This window comes from Anomaloglossus baeobatrachus, chromosome 11, assembly GCF_048569485.1.
Source record: "Anomaloglossus baeobatrachus isolate aAnoBae1 chromosome 11, aAnoBae1.hap1, whole genome shotgun sequence".
NCBI classification, from domain to species: Eukaryota; Metazoa; Chordata; class Amphibia; order Anura; family Aromobatidae; genus Anomaloglossus; species Anomaloglossus baeobatrachus.
Window position 1 is genome coordinate 102,929,695 of NC_134363.1, and position 18,619 is coordinate 102,948,313.

General features: G+C 50.8%; 1 protein-coding gene across 1 annotated transcript in view; it reads right to left on the bottom strand.

The window, feature by feature from the left end:
• Nucleotides 1–1,222: 1,222 nt before the first annotated feature.
• The window catches only part of IZUMO3 (IZUMO family member 3), a 161,687-nt gene continuing 144,290 nt past the window's right edge, over nt 1,223–18,619 (bottom strand). The window contains exons 6-7 of the mRNA XM_075328097.1: nt 4,730–4,820; nt 1,223–1,390 (exon numbers count right to left, since the gene is read on the bottom strand). Coding sequence (XP_075184212.1) covers nt 1,282–1,390; nt 4,730–4,820 — 200 coding nt within the window. The 3' untranslated portion in view covers nt 1,223–1,281. The remainder of the gene's footprint in view (nt 1,391–4,729; nt 4,821–18,619) is intronic.

Genomic DNA, 18,619 nt, shown 5'->3' on the forward strand with positions numbered 1-18,619 from the left:
CACTCTCTGCAGACCCGGGAATCCCCTGTAGCTGTGTAGAGCCTGGACTGAGCTACCTGCTCCAAGCCGCGGGTCTTGCAGTGCTCCAGAAGTGTGGGGAAGAAAATGCCTGAACCGAGGTCCTGACTGTGCTCCTTACCCCAAGCTGTGCCTGGGGTTAAGTAAGTGTGAAGATGCTCCTTCCTTTTCCCCAAGTAGTGCCTGCTCCCCAGTGGTTGTCCTAGTGACCGGGAAAGTCCCATGCTACCCCCCTGTCTATCCTAGGCCAATCCCAGTGGGAAAGCACCTGACTGTGTGTGGTTTGTGAATGTGATGAACACCAGCAATTAACCTCTTCCTCACCCGGGATGAGTACTGCACAATAAGTGAGATGTAGTACCCTGTGGCGACTGAAGCCTCAGGGGCGCCGCATATGACATCACTTATATTCCAAAACCTATTAATGTCGGCCCCCTTCATTATTTCATGACATGCTGTCCATGGTAATGTCATATCACCCAGTCACAGTAGGCTACTGTGATCTTCAGTGATAACTTCACTCAGGGCCGCCACTATTTTAATCACCCTCCTCAGCTCCCACGTCACGCGGAGTTCTCTCTGAGCTGCGTTGCATATCAGCTGGATGGGCCCCTCCAAAACCTCCGGGGATCTTCAGTTCAAGGAATACCTACCATTCCCCGCCAGATGCCGTGCCCTTGCCACCTCCGCGTTGCCCGTAGCACCGTGATGAGGTCACAGAGATATGACCTCATCACGGTAGGCCTCGGGATGACGCGCCACCTCCCTGCTTTGTTCCACTCGCCTTGCTTCCGGCCACATGGCTAATTTGCATGTGATGCCTTAGAAGGGCTTCGCATGCAATTTAGCCATGTGTGCAGTGGCTGAAGCAACACTGCCAGGCCTCTCTGCTGTGGCTGTGACTGGGTCGTGGTGAAGACAGGGGCCGAGGCTTCATAAAGCTAAGTAATTACCCCAAGCTTGTCCGGGCCCGCCTTCTTCATCAGGCCCGGTACACCAGTCTTGGTTGTATTGTCCTGATGGCGGCCCTGATTTCACTATGGACAACACAACTTACACCATCAATGGATGTGATGGATGTTAACTGCTTTCGGGTTTCCTGGTCTGAAGAAATGTGAAAGCCATTGAATAGATAACTCTTATCCTTTCTCAAATCAGCTTTTATTAAAGAAATTCAATTTGCTTTATAAACCTTGTTCTTGTCTTTTAATTTTGGCAGGATACATAAAACAATTACGTACAATTGTTCATGGGTGACTGCTGTCATATATTCCTACTTCCCTCTTCTATATCTTGCGCTTTCTTGCTCCACATTAGTTTGAGTATTTTTTCTTTTACTTGTGTAGTCTTCATTTTATAGTAATGGTAACACCTAAAGGAAAACTGTTGATTAATGTTTCTGTTGAATTAAGGTCTACCATTATTCTGCGGCCCTGAGCTAAGCATTACACAGTGCCGTCTAAATAAACTAAGGGTCATGTGATGGCCAGTGCACTGCCATTACAAAGCACTATATTTCTGCCTATAAAATCAGTCCAAAGTGTTGACAAATAGGTGTCTTCCTTCCAAGTTACTATTCCCTCTTTGTTGTCAAGTATGAGTCTCAAACATGAGAGATGATGAGACTGATATGAATACATTGGTCACTTTCTCTAATTTTGCATTGCTGTCATACTACATACAGGCATAATAGCTGTGGGAACATCATACTGTATATAGGAAGCTGGGAGGGCCATCATACTATAAGCAGGGAGCTGAGGGTGGCCATAATACTGTGAAAAGGGTGCTGTGGGGGGGCATCATGCTGTAAAAAATGGATGTGGGGACAACAGAATGCATCTAGCAAGCTGTGAGAGCCTTTGTACTGTATATCGTGAGCCTGTGGTGGCCATAATACTATATGGAGAGCTAATGGGAACATCATAGGCAATTTTCACTCTTGCGTTGTGCGGCATCCGTCACAATGCGTTGTGTGACACATGTGACTGATGCATTGTAAATAGTGTGATAATAAAGGCAACGGATTCCTGTGAAATAACATGTTGCGTTCTTTTAGTTTTCTTTAGCCGAGAGAGAGAGCGAGCTCCCATCATCACCGCACACACACTGGCACTACCGCACCCATCTTCACCGCACACACACTGGCACTACCGCCCCCATCATCACTGCACACACACCGGCACAACCGCATCCATCATCACCGCACTCACACCGGCACTACCGCCCCCATCATCACCGCACACATGCAGGCACTACTACCCCCCTGATCACCGCACACACTGGCACTACCGCACCCATCATTACTGTACACACACCGACACTACTGCACCCATCATCACCGCACACATACAGGCACTACCACCATCATCATCACCGCACACACACCAGCACTACCTCAGCGCTGACAGCGTGATTCACTTCAGTTTCTGCGTGGAGCTAACAGAGAGCGGCGGTGTTCTACAGCTGCTCCTGTCAGCTTCCGATGTAGCAGAGCTGAAAGCATCGTGGGACCTTGTGTGGATTACATCGGACCTGGACGGGTATTTGGGGATTAATAAAGTGGTGAAAGAGTGTTTCTTTTTGTCTTGTATTCCAAATAAAGGATTTTTTCGGGTGTATGTGTTTATTTACTTTCACTTACCTGTTAATTATTGGGGGTGTCTCATAGACACCTGCCATGATTAACCTAGGACTTAGTGGCAGCTATGGCCTGCCATTAACTCCTTATTACCCTGATTGCCACCGCACCAGGGCAATTCGGGATGAGCCGCGTAGAGTCCCGGGACTGTCGCATCTAATGGATGCAACAATTCCGGGGCAGCTGCTGGCTGATATTTTTAGGCTAGGGGGCTCCCCATTATGTGGGGCTCCCCATCCTGAGAATACCAGCCTTCAGCCGTGTGGCTTTATCTTGGCTGGTATCAAAATTGGGGGGGACCGCACGCCGTTTTTTTTTAAAAATTATTTATTTATTGTACTGCACGATATAGACCCGCCCACCAGCGGCTGTGATTGGTTGCAGTGAGACAGCTCTCACTCAGCATGGGGGCTCGTCTGACTGCAACCAATCCTAGGCGCTAATGTCCGGGGGAAGCAGTGAATACGAGATGGAATAATGAGCGGCCGGCATTTTCAAAAGCAGGAGAAGCCGCTAGAGCAGTGTGACAGCTGTGCAGCACCACACCGGTGATCGGTGAGTATGAGAGAGGGGGTGAGAGTGAGAGACCGACTGACAGAGAAAGATAGAGACCGAGAGAGAGAGACAGACCGACCGACAGGGAGAGAGAGAGAAACCGACCGACAGAGATAGACAGAGACCGACAGACAGACAGACAGAGAGAGATCAGGAGTGCTTTTAAATGATTTAGAATGTTCTGCTCTGAGCATGCTCAGTAGAACGTGACGGAATCCTGCACTGGAATCCGTCGCCAAACACATGGCGACAGAATCCAGCACCATATACATTCATTATGCCTCTTATCGGATCCCGACGGAATCCTGCCGAGTGCGTTTTTTTACACAAACAAAACGTTACATTATGTGTTCCTTCCGTCCAACGAGCACTAACGATCACTGACAAAACAACTGATGCGCTGCGGGGAGGATGCAATGCAAGACCATCGGTTGCAATCCGCCCTTAATAGAAGACTAAAGGGAATAAACGGATTTCTGCAATGGTTACCATAATTCCTCAAGGCGGCGGATTTCAACGGATGCCGCACAACGCAAGTGTGAAAGTAGCCTAACTGTAAATAAAGCGCTGTGGGGACATCATCATAATGTATATACTATAGAGGGCTTGTGGGGGCCTTGTAATATATAGTAGGTTGTGGGGACCATCATATTGTATATAGCGAGCTGTGGGAGACAACGTAGTGTGTATTAATGGCTGTAGGGACTTCATAATGTATATAGGGAGCTGTGAAGGCTATCATACATTATATAAGAGTCCTTATGTTATGCATATATGTATTTCAACATGGATAAAAAGGAAAATAAAGCCTATCTGACTTCACACAAAAAAAATGGAGAAAGCCTGCCTACCATCCCCGGAAGTGTTCTGTTTATGGCTGGCTATATGTTGCCGGACACCCGAACTGCCCAGTCAGTGACTTCCATTGGGGTTCAAGTTAAGTCTGGGTCCAGAACCGAACTTTATCTAAAATCCGGCTGAACCCACCAAACCAAATTTCAACAGTGTCCATTTATCTCTAGCAGGAACCCAAGGTGAGAAAGCATAAACACAAGTCAACAAAGGAGAAATAAAAAATGACAACAAGGGTAAACTCCTAACAACCTACAGGAAAATGGAAAACACAGAAGAAACAACACTGGTCTCTGCCTAAATCCCATAGCCGCCAGGCTGGAAGTCCTTAGCAATAATCCACATAGAAATATATCCAGCAGAGAAGGCTAGTATCAGGATAGTATAAATAGCCCTATCCGGGATGTGATAGCACAGAGAAAATGAGCAAGTGAGAACACCTGATAACCACAAACCAAAAAGGATAGAAGCAAAGGTAAAAGACAATCAGCATTTGGACAGGGACTGACCAGTCTCAGCAGGGAAGGAAACTGACCACGCAACACTAAGTCAAAAGATCGAGTCCCGTACTTGAGACATGATGCCTTTATAGACTATACTTTCAAGGGCAATACATTTACAAACAGATTTCTGATGACATTTTTCTGATTTTACAAACCAACTTACAATATCATAATGGTGAACATGATGACAATCTCCAAAATTACAGAAAGAAAGAGGAATACTTGTTTCTTCTCTGCCTCTAGATCATCTTGCTCTGTGAAAAAATACAGGATGTACACATAAAAAATATCTGGCTGTTCCAGTATATCCAAAATGAAAAATTAAGCAAAGCTCTGAATTTAAAACTCTGCCGTCACATTAATATCCATTAATTAATTAATTTTTGCCAATATAACCAGTATTTAAGAAAGAAGTAGACAATATATAAGTATTATGGACCATTACCGAATCTAGTTCTAATTATATTTCTCTGTGATCTAAAGGGGATTTACTAAGGTAAAATTTCCCAAAACACATTTTTTATTTCTTAACAAATATAATTAGCTGCATTACAGCTACATGTGACTCCCTCCATGCAAACCTCACTAGTGATATATATACAGTGGGTGAAATAAATATTGAATGTCACCAATAGTGATGAGTGAGCATGCCTGCTCGGTACTTGGCCGAGCACCATGCTCGATTTCTTGCCCCACATGTTTAACAACTGTTGTTCATCCACAAAACCTTGAGGCTTGCATGCCGATCACAGTAATGGTGTAGCCATGTTGGCTACTGGCATTACTGTGATTGTCCGACCACATCCGATCATTGGGTCTTATATATGCCATAACCTGACTTCTACATACATGTCCCGATGGTCATTTTAATACACCCGGCGGGGGCCCTGCAGGCTGCGAGAGCTACAGGGGGAGCTACAGGGGGGCTGGGGTAGAAGGGGCGGTCCTGACCTGGAGCTTATGAGCTCCGAGCGCGGCAGGGGCAGAACAGAAAGCTCCTTCCAAGAAGAAGAAAATGCATTCAGAGGTTTAGCAGCCAGGACCTGTGATGACTCATGCCAATGTGACCGTGTGGGAGGAGCCGGGCAGTAGCTGCTGAAGATGTGCCGGCCAGTAATGAGAGATGAGGGGTGCTTGGGGGGGGGGTGAAGGGTGAGTGGCATATGAGGGGCCAGAATGTGAGAGAGGGGTGTTAAGGGATACAGGGTGTGTGGATTATGGGGTTTCAGTGTGTTTGAGCGAGGGGTAATTTGGGATACAGCCAGTCTGTCTGAGATATGCAGGGCATGAGGGTGCTGGGTGTCTGTGATTTGGTGGTGCAGGGTGTGTGCATTAGTCCCTGTTGCATGACATGAGTGAAGTCCACACAGTAACCATATATCAGTAGGGATTAGCAAAAGAGGAATCGCAGCAGTCAAGCATGGGATGGGATTGGGAAAGCTGGGTGCTGAGCTGAGAGAAAGAGGCTCTCTTCCTCATCACCCAGCCTGTCTATGTTCTGATATCCGTCTTGTCTTCAGCTCCCCAGCTCCTAGCTTTACCATTCTCTGAAGCGCGGCAGAATATGTTAGCGCACGGCCTTGTTCACACACTGCATTTTTACCCGCAGTTTGTTTGCGTTTTTGCTGCAGAAATTTCTTGAGAAAATGGTTGTAACCTTTCTGCAGACATTCCCCAAAAAAAACCTATTGAAAAAAAAATAGCTGTGCGCACACTGCGTTTTTTTCTCAAGAACATTCTTTTTGCAGAATTTCTTGAGAAAAAAATGTGCTTGTCACTTCTTTTCTGCAGGTACCTGCGTTTTTTGCCATAGATAATAGTAAAAAAAAATGCAGGGACCAACCTGCTGATAAAAACGCGGTAAAAACCGCATGCGGTTTTCGGTGGGTGTGTTATTGGTCCGTTTTTTTACCACAAGTGCGCTAATCTTTCAGACAATCAAGAAATTTCTTGAGAAAAAACCTTTTTCTAGTGTGAATAGAGTCTAAAAATAAAGATTTGATTTGATCATGGGAAAGCTGGGTACTGAGGACAAGCTGGCTATCAGAACATAGAAAAGCTGGGTGCTGAGGGAAAGAGCCGAGTGTCAGAGAAATTATCCTGTACCCACAGTGTCAGTGTCATTATCCCGTACCCCCAGTGTCAGTGTTCTGCACCCCTCAGTGTCAGTATCCTGTACCACCAGTGTCAGCGTTATTATCCTGTACCCCCAGTGTCGGGGGTCATTATCCTGTACCCCTAGTGTCAGTGTCATCCTGGAACCCCAGTGTCTGTATCATTATCCTGTACCCCCAGTGTCAATGTCATTATCCTGTACCCCCAGTGTCAGTGTCATTATCCTGTACCCCCACTGTCATTATCTTGTACCCCTAGTGTCATTATCCTGTACCCCCAGTGTCAGTGTCATTATCCTGTACCCACAGTGTCAGTGTCATTATTCTGTATCCCCAGTGTCAAGCTGGGGCAACACGGGGATTACTGCGATCCCCTCGCATGACACTCTGCTCACGCTGGCAGTACAGCAGAGCCGAGTGTCATGCTAGTGTCCCTGCGACTGAGGTCCGACTGAGCAAGTGAACCTCAGCTGCGGGGGGCGGGTCGGCACAGAGGAGTAGAGGGAGGGATTTATCTCCCTCTCTCCTCCGTTGCCGGCTATTGCCATTCTTGCACTGCACTCGCGGTACACCGGTGTACTGCGAGTTCAGTGCGATTTTTCTCTCGCCCCATAGACTTGTATGGGGGCGAGTGAAACAGGATCGCATTACAGTCGCAGAATGCTGAGATTATTTTCTCGGTCCGATTTGGCTGAGAAAATAATGCTGACACACAGGCCATTGGTCAGAGTGGAATGCATTTTTTTTATCACACTCCACTCGCACCGATTTTCATGCCGTGTGGCTTAGGCCTCAGTGTCATTATTCTGTACTCCCAAGGTCAACGTCATTATCCTGTACCCCAGTGTCAGTATCATTATCCTGTACCCCAGTGTCAGTGTCATTATCCTGCACCCCAGTGTCATTATCCTGTACCCCAGTGTCAGTGTCATTATCCTGCAGCCACAGTGTCAGTGCCATTATTCTCTACCTCCAGTGTCAGTGTCATTATCCTGTACTCCCAGTGTCAGTGTCATTATTCTCTACCTCCAGTGTCATTATCCTGCACCCCCAGTGTCATTATCCTGTACCCCCAGTGTCAGTGTCATTATTCTCTACCTCCAGTGTCAGTGTCATTATCCTGTACCCTCAGTATGAGTGTCATTATCCTGTACCCCAGTGTCATTATCCTGCACCCCCAGTGTCATTATCCTGTACCCCCAGTGTCAGTGTCATTATCCTGTACCCTCAGTGTGAGTGTCATTATCCTGTACCCCAGTGTCATTATCCTGCACCCCCAGTGTCATTATCCTGTACCCCCAGTGTCAGTGTCATTATCCTGTACCCCCAGTGTCAGTGTCATTATCCTGTACCCCCAGTGTCAGTGTCATTATCCTGTACCCCCAGTGTCAGTGTCATTATCCTGTACCCCCAGTGTCAGCGTCATTATCCTGTACCCCAGTGTCATTGTAATTATCCTGTACCCCCAGTGTCAGTGTCATTATCCTGCACCCACAGTGTCAGTGTCATTATCCTGCACCCCCAGTGTCAGTGTCATTATCCTGCACCCTCAGTGTCAGTGTCATTATTCTGTACCCCCAGTGTCAGTGTCATTATCTTGTACCCTCAGTGTCAGTGTCATTATCCTGTACCCTCAGTGTCAGTGTCATTATCCTGTACCCCCAGTGTCAGTGTCATTATCCTGTACCCCAGTGTCATTGTAATTATCCTGTACCCCCAGTGTCAGTGTCATTATCTTGCACCCACAGTGTCAGTGTCATTATCCTGCACCCCCAGTGTCAGTGTCATTATCCTGCACCCTCAGTGTCAGTGTCATTATTCTGTACCCCCAGTGTCAGTGTCATTATCTTGTACCCTCAGTGTCAGTGTCATTATCCTGTACCCTCAGTGTCAGTGTCATTATTCTGTACCCCCAGTGTCAGTGTCATTATCTTGTACCCTCAGTGTCAGTGTCATTATACTGTACCCCCAGTGTCAGTCTCATTATCCTGTACCCTCAGTGTCAGTGTCATTATCCTGTACCCCAGTGTCAGTGTCATTATCCTGTACCCCCAGTGTCAGTGTCATTATCCTGTACTCCAGTGTCAGTGTCATTATCCTGTACCCCCAGTGTCAGTGTCATTATCCTGTACCCACAGTGTCAGTGTCATTATCTTGTACCCCCAGTGTCATTATCCTGTACCCCCAGTGTCAGTGTCATTATCCTGTACCCCCAGTGTCAGTGTCATTATCCTGTACCCCCAGTGTCAGTGTCATTATCCTGTACCATCAGTGTGTATCATTAGTCTGTACCCCAAGTGTCAGTGTCATTATCTTGTACCCTCAGTGTCAGTATCCTGTACCCCCAGTGTCAGTGTCATTATCCTGTACCCCCAGTGTCAGTGTCATTATTCTCTACCTCCAGTGTCAGTGTCATTATCCTGTACCCTCAGTGTCAATGTCATTATCCTGTACCCCAGTGTCATTATCCTGTACCCCAGTGTCAGTGTCATTATCCTGTACCCCCAGTGTCAGTGTCATTATCCTGAACCCTCAGTGTCAGTGTCATTATCCTGTACCCCCAGTGTCAGTGTCATTATTCTCTACCTCCAGTGTCAGTGTCATTATCCTGTACCCCAGTGTCAGTGTCATTATCCTGTACCCCCAGTGTCAGTGTCATTATCTTGTACCCCCAGTGTCAGTGTCATTATTCTGTACCTCCAGTGTCAGTGTCATTATCCTATACCCCAGTGTCAGTGTCATTATTCTGTACCTCCAGTGTCAGTGTCATTATTCTGTACCTCCAGTGTCAGTGTCATTATTCTGTACCTCCAGTGTCAGTGTCATTATCCTGTACCCTCAGTGTCAGGTCATTATTCTGTACCTCCAGTGTCAGGTCATTATTCTGTACCCCCAGTGTCAGTGTCATTATCCTATACCCCAGTGTCAGTGTCATTATTCTGTACCTCCAGTGTCAGTGTCATTATCCTATACCCCAGTGTCAGTGTCATTATTCTGTACCTCCAGTGTCAGTGTCATTATCCTATACCCCAGTGTCAGTGTCATTATTCTGTACCTCCAGTATCAGGTCATTATTCTGTACCCCCAGTGTCAGTGTCATTATCCTGTACCCTGAGTGTCAGTGTCATTATCCTGTACCCCCAGTGTCAGTGTCATTATCCTGTACCGTCAGTGTCATTATTCTGTACCTCCAGTGTCATTATCCTGTACCCGCGGTGTCAGTGTTATTATCCTCTACCCCAGTGTCAGTGTCATTATTCTGCACCTCCAGTGTCCGTGTCATTATCCTGTACCCTTGGTGTCAGTGTTATTATCTTAGGCTATATAATTACTCTTGAGGGAGGCCTCTATATGAGATGATAGTACAGGGGGGGCCTCAATATAAATACATGTAAAAAGAAAAACCCCTGATCTGCCTATAGAGCAGTATTATCAGAATAAACAGGACTAGTAAAGGGTTTATCCAACATGCAATACTAATGTGGAGACCATAGTGCGGCTTTTATAGGCCTCAGTCCCCACAGAATGATTGATCACATCCAGTACAGACATTGGGGGACGATCATTACCTGATAATTATGTAAATGTGTGAAGGTGGAAAGAGAAGATAATTCACCAGTCTCCAAATGGAAGAGTGTATTGGAGTGTAATGCTTCACACCTCCATATACTGACTCTTAGGCCCTGTGCACCCTGGAAAATGGCATTTTCTTAAATTCCGCACCCTCTGGCAAAAATTTCGCACCCAATACAAAAAGAACCGCATGCAGATCTGCCGTGGTTTGTTGCGTTTTTGGTGCGGATTTGCCATGGTTTTTCCGCAGGTTGGTCCCTGCGGTTTTTAACCATTATTTAATGTCAAAAACGCAGGTACCTGCGGAAATTAAGTGACATGCTACTTCTTTTTGCTGCAGAAATTCTGCTTTTATCCATTTGCTATCAGTTCATAGATAGGGAGTGTGAAAGTTTTATTGTCCTTTGATTGGGGTCTGGTCTGGGCTGTGATGCCCCGAGATGCTCTGTGGAGCACATCTCTTAATTGATGTAAAAAGACATAAATCCATGAGACACATTCATTCCTGCTCTGAATGTGTCAATGTGAAGCCCCGCAAACGCTGTGTCGGTGCATTACCTTCAGGGACTCCACTCAGCTGGATCTGGTCACAGGTAGGAGATCTTCTTCTTGTCGTGACGCCACTCTCAGTATTGCGGCCAGTAGGGACCGCCACTGCAGGTTGAGGGTCGCCTGGGGCTGATGGTATGTGCAGTTAGTTGGAATAGCCTCCTGAGAGTGAGGCAAGCCCCAGGGCCCGATGTAGGTTTGTAGTACCACAAGTCGCAGAATGACGCACACAGGCAGAACTGTCTTTCAAGGGCTTTACTCACATTTGATGGCAGGGTGAGTAGCCCGGGCGTAGCTGGGATGAACCAGATGGGAACCAGGTATCCTTCAGGCTGACTTTATGAGGGTGACTACTGACTCGCCTTCCTTAGCCCTTGGTGGTTTGGGGTGACCCCGACTTTGAGTCCCTATGGGGGTCACCCAGGGAAGATGCTGCAGCCTCTCTCCCCCTTTTGGTTGCCGTTTGCTTGTTCCCCGGACCAGGCCACTCCAGCTGCTTGCCTCCTGTGACCTATGGGCCCTCACTGCGGTTACGTGGCTGCGGCTTTTGTGGTGTTGTGGTGTGGGCTTTGAGAGCCCCACACCGGCAGGTTTAGCAGAAGAAAGCTGGATCTATCTTCGCTTCGGGATCTGCCGCCCGGTTGGGCCTGGTGCTCTCTAGCAGTCTCCTTACTTCCCACTCCGTGCTTTCTCTCTAGCTGAAGCTGGCTTTCAGGCAGCACTCCTAGTTGACCGTTCTCCCCCGTCAGTAGCCACTGCGCGGGCGCTGTTAGACAGCATCAACCCCACAGGTCTGCTCCTCACTGAGCCCTCTGGAGTTCTCTGCTCTAACTGACTCACTGCTCCTCCTCTCCTGTTCTTGCCTACGCCACCTAGCAACCAGACTCTCCACCACACCCCTTGAGAGGAGATGGAGGCTTTTGGCCCCCTCCACTATTCCAGTGAAGGTCAAGGCTCTGCCCCCTCCTGGGACCCCCAGGGGTCCTCTCATGGGTACATGTGTGAGACCTGATCACTATGCGCCTGTGTTCCACACCCCGGTCAGCCTTCTGGATTACCTGTGTTGTATTGTCCCCAGCATGGGTGCAGTACTCAGTGGTGCCTGACCAGGTCAGGGGCGCCACATTCCCCCTTAGTTATCACCAGCACGTCCTCGGGCTGCAAGACAACATTTTAAAATGCATAAAACATTAAAACATGTAAAACATTTTTAAAAGCACCAGGTACCATACATCACCACACTCCACCCACAAGTCCGTTAACCCACCCAAAACCCTCTCACGTTGGCCGCGGCTTCAGCCACTTCTGGCAGGATGTAGAGGCGGCTTACATGGGCTGGTGGTTTCAGGGTATACCTGGCCTGGTGGATCCGCGCCTTCAGCCTCTTCTGGCAGGATGCAGAGGCGGCCTCCACAGTTGGTGCTGACCAGGTACCCTCTTTGTGGTGGTGAGCCAAGGCCCCATAAACAGGCGTGCTCTCTGGTTGCAGGTGAGCCAAGGCCCTATATACGGACGGGCTCCTCCTGGTTGCAGACGAGCCAAGCCCCTAAACAGGCTGACTCTGGTGGCGGTGGTGCCCTCTGGTGTAACTATTTACACTGCGAGAGTTTGTGGCTATAGCCAGTTCATAGCCTTAAGGTTTATTTCTCACAATAGTTTTTGTGGGCACATGCTTAAACGTGAACGTTGCAAAACAAAACTTTCAAACTGGTCGAAACAGTAACTTCTTACTTTCCTTTACTTTACTCCTCTTTACCAGGGCTTGAGCCTGTATGGCGGTGGCACCTGCTGCTTTCCTGCTCTTTGTCGTCGTCTGTGGTCGTTTCATCCGTAGGTTCTTTTTCTCTGCTTTGTCTTCCTTCTCTTTCTTTAGGACTTTGTGTTACGTCCAGGGCATACAATCCTCTTTCACCTTGGTGCATAGTAAACTGGACTGAATCTCCCATCTTTAGATTTCTGCCAGGGTGTCCTCTGGGCAGATTAGCTCTGACGTCTCTCCGATTGACAAATATCCCTTCTTTGATACCAGGTGCTACGATGAATCCATATCCACTTCTCAGATTAAAATCCTCCACTACTCCTCTGAAAAGGGGTCCTCTGGCCTGGGCTTTGGACCTTCTCAGGGCTCGTTTTTCTTGCAGGTCTCTGGCGGTGACCTCTCTCTGCTCTGGAGATGACGGTGCAGAGGATAGTTGCGTTCTGTGGCGGTGTGTCTTACGGGCTGGATTCTGTAGGGTGCAGCTCACAAACTCCCAGGTAAGGCTTTTGGGCAGTTCTTCTTCTGCAGATGGGGTCAGGTCTTCCTCATCCCAGCGGGAATAAGGCAGCATCTCTGGCTCTGGGTATGGCTCTGGAGTCAGCTTCTCAGCTTCCTGGCCTCCTCTCCCCCTTAGTTCTTCGCTGCACTCTGGTTGTGGTAGCGCTGGAGATGAGTGGTCCTCAGCTGGTCTGGGCGGTGGACTCTCTGGCGCGGCTGCAGGGGTTGCCTGAATCTCCTTGGGGGTATGCGGAGGGAGCAGATACCGATCCACCATCTCTTGTGGGAACTGGGCCTCTAGGTCAGCCTTCAGCTTCCAGTATTCGGGGTCCTCTCCTATCAGGGTCTTCCTAGCAGGGACCTCTTTGGACTGGGGAGCGGTGTCTGCTCTGGCCTTGCAGGCCGGGGTAAATAATGAGGTAGTCTCTTCATGGCGGGCCGCGCCTGGCATGGCGGCGGCCTGGTCTTGGCGGGCCGCGCCCTGGATGGCGGCGGCCTGGTCTTGGCGGGCCGCGCCCTGGATGGCGGCGGCCTGGTCTTGGCGGGCCGCGCCCTGGATGGCGGCGGCCTGGTCTTGGCGGGCCGCGCCCGGCATGGCGGCGGCCTGGTCTTGGCGGGCCGCGCCCGGCATGGCGGCGGCCTGGATCGGCGTCGCAGCTGTGATGGGATCTGTGCAGGCTGGGCTGGGCGTCGCTGCAGGGACCGAGTCTTGGTGGGCCGAGCAGGGCATCGCTGCGGCGGCCGGGGCTTGGCGGGCCGCGCCTGGCGTGGCTGCGGCCTGGTTCAGCACCTCACTTGCGGCGCGGACGAGCGTTGCTGCGGCGGTGGGGTCTCGGCGGGCCGGGCCTAGCAGGGCGGCGGCCTGGGTCAGCGTTACGCCTGCGACGCGGATGAGGGTCGCGGTGGCAGCCGGTTCTTTGCGGGCCGGACTGGGCGTTGCTGCAGGGACCGGGTCTTGGTGGGCCGAGCAGGGCATCGCTGCGGCCGCTGGGGCTTGGAAGGCCGCACCTGGCGTGGCTGCGGCCTGCTTCAGCGTCGCCGCACCGGACGCCTCTTCGGGGACCGCGGGCGTGGCAGCAGGGGTCGGGGCACTTGCGCTGGCCGGGGCATCACTCGACTCACCCACCGGTGGCAGCATCGGGGTCTGCGTCATCGCCGTCCTGTCTGGCACTCGGCGCGCGGCTCTCCTTTCATAGGCCCGAACCGCGGCAGCCATCTCCAGCAGTTCCATTCGTTCTTCTCTAATCTGCTCCACGACCCGGTTATCCAGTCGGTCGCAGAACTGGGCCAGCTCCCGATACCACCAGGCAGCGGAGCCCGGTTCTGGATTTCTGCGGTCAGACGCCATTTCTTCTGCGCCCTCTTCTGCACGACTCTCCAGCTGTGGACTCGCCGTTGCCTCCGATAGCAAGCTGTTCAGTTTCTGCTCTGCCTCTTTCAGCAGCTCCTCTCCCAGCAGCAGGCTTGTGGCTCTCTTTCCTTCCCGCCGTCTCTGAACGCTTCCACTCTCATAGCTGGCAAGGTCAGAACTCTCCAGGGGATCTCTGGGTAGCCACACCTCTTCGTGGGCGGTAACTTCTTCCAGCGCGGGCTGCTGTTGTTTTTCAGCGCGCTTTTCATGGTGGCAATATGGCGGCGCTTCCAATTTTTCAAGCGGACCGCCCAGGCACATGGTCACCTGTCTGAACAGGTCTAGTCCTTATCCTGTTCGTGACGCCAGATGTGAAGCCCCGCAAACGCTGTGTCGGTGCATTACCTTCAGGGACTCCACTCAGCTGGATCTGGTCACAGGTAGGAGATCTTCTTCTTGTCGTGACGCCACTCTCAGTATTGCGGCCAGTAGGGACCGCCACTGCAGGTTGAGGGTCGCCTGGGGCTGATGGTATGTGCAGTTAGTTGGAATAGCCTCCTGAGAGTGAGGCAAGCCCCAGGGCCCGATGTAGGTTTGTAGTACCACAAGTCGCAGAATGACGCACACAGGCAGAACTGTCTTTCAAGGGCTTTACTCACATTTGATGGCAGGGTGAGTAGCCCGGGCGTAGCTGGGATGAACCAGATGGGAACCAGGTATCCTTCAGGCTGACTTTATGAGGGTGACTACTGACTCGCCTTCCTTAGCCCTTGGTGGTTTGGGGTGACCCCGACTTTGAGTCCCTATGGGGGTCACCCAGGGAAGATGCTGCAGCCTCTCTCCCCCTTTTGGTTGCCGTTTGCTTGTTCCCCGGACCAGGCCACTCCAGCTGCTTGCCTCCTGTGACCTATGGGCCCTCACTACGGTTACGTGGCTGCGGCTTTTGTGGTGTTGTGGTGTGGGCTTTGAGAGCCCCACACCGGCAGGTTTAGCAGAAGAAAGCTGGATCTATCTTCGCTTCGGGATCTGCCGCCCGGTTGGGCCTGGTGCTCTCTAGCAGTCTCCTTACTTCCCACTCCGTGCTTTCTCTCTAGCTGAAGCTGGCTTTCAGGCAGCACTCCTAGTTGACCGTTCTCCCCCGTCAGTAGCCACTGCGCGGGCGCTGTTAGACAGCATCAACCCCACAGGTCTGCTCCTCACTGAGCCCTCTGGAGTTCTCTGCTCTAACTGACTCACTGCTCCTCCTCTCCTGTTCTTGCCTACGCCACCTAGCAACCAGACTCTCCACCACACCCCTTGAGAGGAGATGGAGGCTTTTGGCCCCCTCCACTATTCCAGTGAAGGTCAAGGCTCTGCCCCCTCCTGGGACCCCCAGGGGTCCTCTCATGGGTACATGTGTGAGACCTGATCACTATGCGCCTGTGTTCCACACCCCGGTCAGCCTTCTGGATTACCTGTGTTGTATTGTCCCCAGCATGGGTGCAGTACTCAGTGGTGCCTGACCAGGTCAGGGGCGCCACATCAAAGGTCATCATAAGTGTGTATTCCTATAGTCTCCTGTCTTTCTGGGATTTGAAATCTCCTTTCAATACCAGCAATTTCATGTCCATGATGCTGTGGTCTGGGTTACAAAAATATTTAACCACAGGCAGATCCATCCTTTTTTCTCTAATTGTGTGGCGGTGAGAATTCATCCTTGTCCTGAGCTGTTGTCTGGTCTCCCCTACATACAGTCCCCCAGTTGGACATTTGGTACATATAATTAAGTACACCACATTGGTTGTGGTGCAGCTGAAGGTACCTGGGATCTTGTAGTCCATCTTGTAGATGTACATCAGTGATTTTTTTTCCTGATGAGGGAGTCCATAAAGACTCTGAAACGTGTTGAAAAATAAAAATCACGAACATTAACCCTTGGATTCATCTCCTGCATTTCTCCATGGCAGCGCGGTAAACCCTTTCCTTTCTCCATTTCTACATTGATAAAAAGTAATCAGCAGATCCCTTCAAGGTAGGAAATAAGGTTTGGTTATCTTCTAAAAATATTAAGCTGAATGTGCCTTGGACGAAGTTGGGTCCTAAATTCATTGACCCATTACGAAATTCTGGAGGTGGCTAATCCAGTTGCCTTTAGATTGAAACTCCCTCAGTCTCTTTGTATCCTTAATGTTTTTTACAGGTTTCTGTTAAAAGAATTTGTCCCTTGAGCCCTCCGTCCCTGTCTACTCCTGTTTCCCTTCATGGAGATTTAGAGTAGGTGATGCAGAGGATCATTGATTCTCAGAAGGTCTGGAATTGCCTTCAATATCTGGTTCATTGGAAGGGATACAGACTCTAGGAGAGATCCTGGGTTCCAGCTCAGTTTTTGAGGGGCGATTGTTTGGTCAGGGCCTTTTATCATACGTATCCTAGGAAACCTGGTGGGGTCCATTAGCCCCCCTAGTAGAGGGGGTACTGCCACGATTCCTCTATACCAGACCTGGGCAATGGGCGGCCCGCGGGCCACATCCGGCCCGCCTACCCTCTGTGACCGGCCCGCCCGTCATACTCAGAGTTGGAGGCGTGGCTGGGGGCGGGGGAGGGAGCGTGTGGTACCCGATATAACTCCATTACCACTCTCAGTTACGAGCTTTTCAGCAGTTACATCGTGAACCACGCGCTCACTCCCCCGTCCCCTGCAGCGTCATTACAGGGCATGATCGCGCTCGTATCAGCGCGAGGGAGACGCTGCAGGTGCAGGGGTACTATGTGCTCCCTGCCCCGCCCCCTGCAGCGTCATTACAGGGCATGAGCGCGCTCGTATCAGCGCGAGGGAGACGCTGCAGGTGCAGGGGTACTATGTGCTCCCTGCCCCGCCCCCTGCAGCGTCATTACAGGGCATGAGCGCGCTCGTATCAGCGCGAGGGAGACGCTGCAGGTGCAGGGGTACTATGTGCTCCCTGCCCCGCCCCCTGCAGCGTCATTACAGGGCATGAGCGCGCTCGTATCAGCGCGAGGGAGACGCTGCAGGTGGGGGGGTACTATGTGCTCCCTCCCCCGCCCCCTGCAGCGTCATTACAAGGCATGATCCTGCTCCTATCAGCGCGAGGGAGACGCTGCAGGTGGGGGGGTACTATGTGCTCCCTCCCCCGCCCCCTGCAGCGTCATTACAGGGCATTATCGCGTCGCCATTACAGGGCCTATTCACACTCCCATCGGTATGAGGGAGATGCTGCAGCTGGACCCCATATACCTGCTGTGTAGCAGTATCTGCAGAGATCCGTGACCTCAGAGACTGAGGGCTGCAGTAATAAGTCCTTCCTGCCTGCTATGTAGTTATTGCCCGAATCCAGAGAATGTTTGGGGATTTGTGACAGGCAGCACGTCCAGATAAATCGGTGACAGGCAGAGCAAGCACGTCCAGATACACCGGTGACAGACAGCACGTCCAGATACACCGGTGACAGGCAGAGCAAGCACGTCCAGATAAATCGGTGACAGGCAGAGCAAGCACGTCCAGATAAATCGGTGACAGGCAGAGCAAGCACGTCCAGATACACCTGTGACAGACAGCACGTCCAGATACACCGGTGACAGGCAGAGCAAGCACGTCCAGATAAATCGGTGACAGGCAGAGCAAGCACGTCCAGATACACCGGTGACAGACAGCACGTCCAGATACACCGGTGACAGCACGTCCAGATACACCGGTGACAGGCAGAGCAAGCACGTCCAGATACACCGGTGACAGGCAGAGCAAGCACGTCCAGATAAATCGGTGACAGGCAGAGCAAGCACGTCCAGATACACCGGTGACAGACAGCACGTCCAGATACACCGGTGACAGGCAGAGCAAGCACGTCCAGATAAATTGGTGACAGGCAGAGCAAGCACGTCCAGATACACCAGTGACAGACAGCACGTCCAGATACACCGGTGACAGCACGTCCAGATACACCGGTGACAGGCAGAGCAAGCACGTCCAGATACACCGGTGACAGGCAGAGCAAGCACGTCCAGATAAATCGGTGACAGGCAGAGCAAGCACGTCCAGATAAATCGGTGACAGGCAGAGCAAGCACGTCCAGATAAATCGGTGACAGGCAGAGCAAGCACGTCCAGATAAATCGGTGACAGGCAGAGCAAGCACGTCCAGATAAATCGGTGACAGGCAGAGCAAGCACGTCCAGATACACCGGTGACAGCACGTCCAGATACACCGGTGACAGG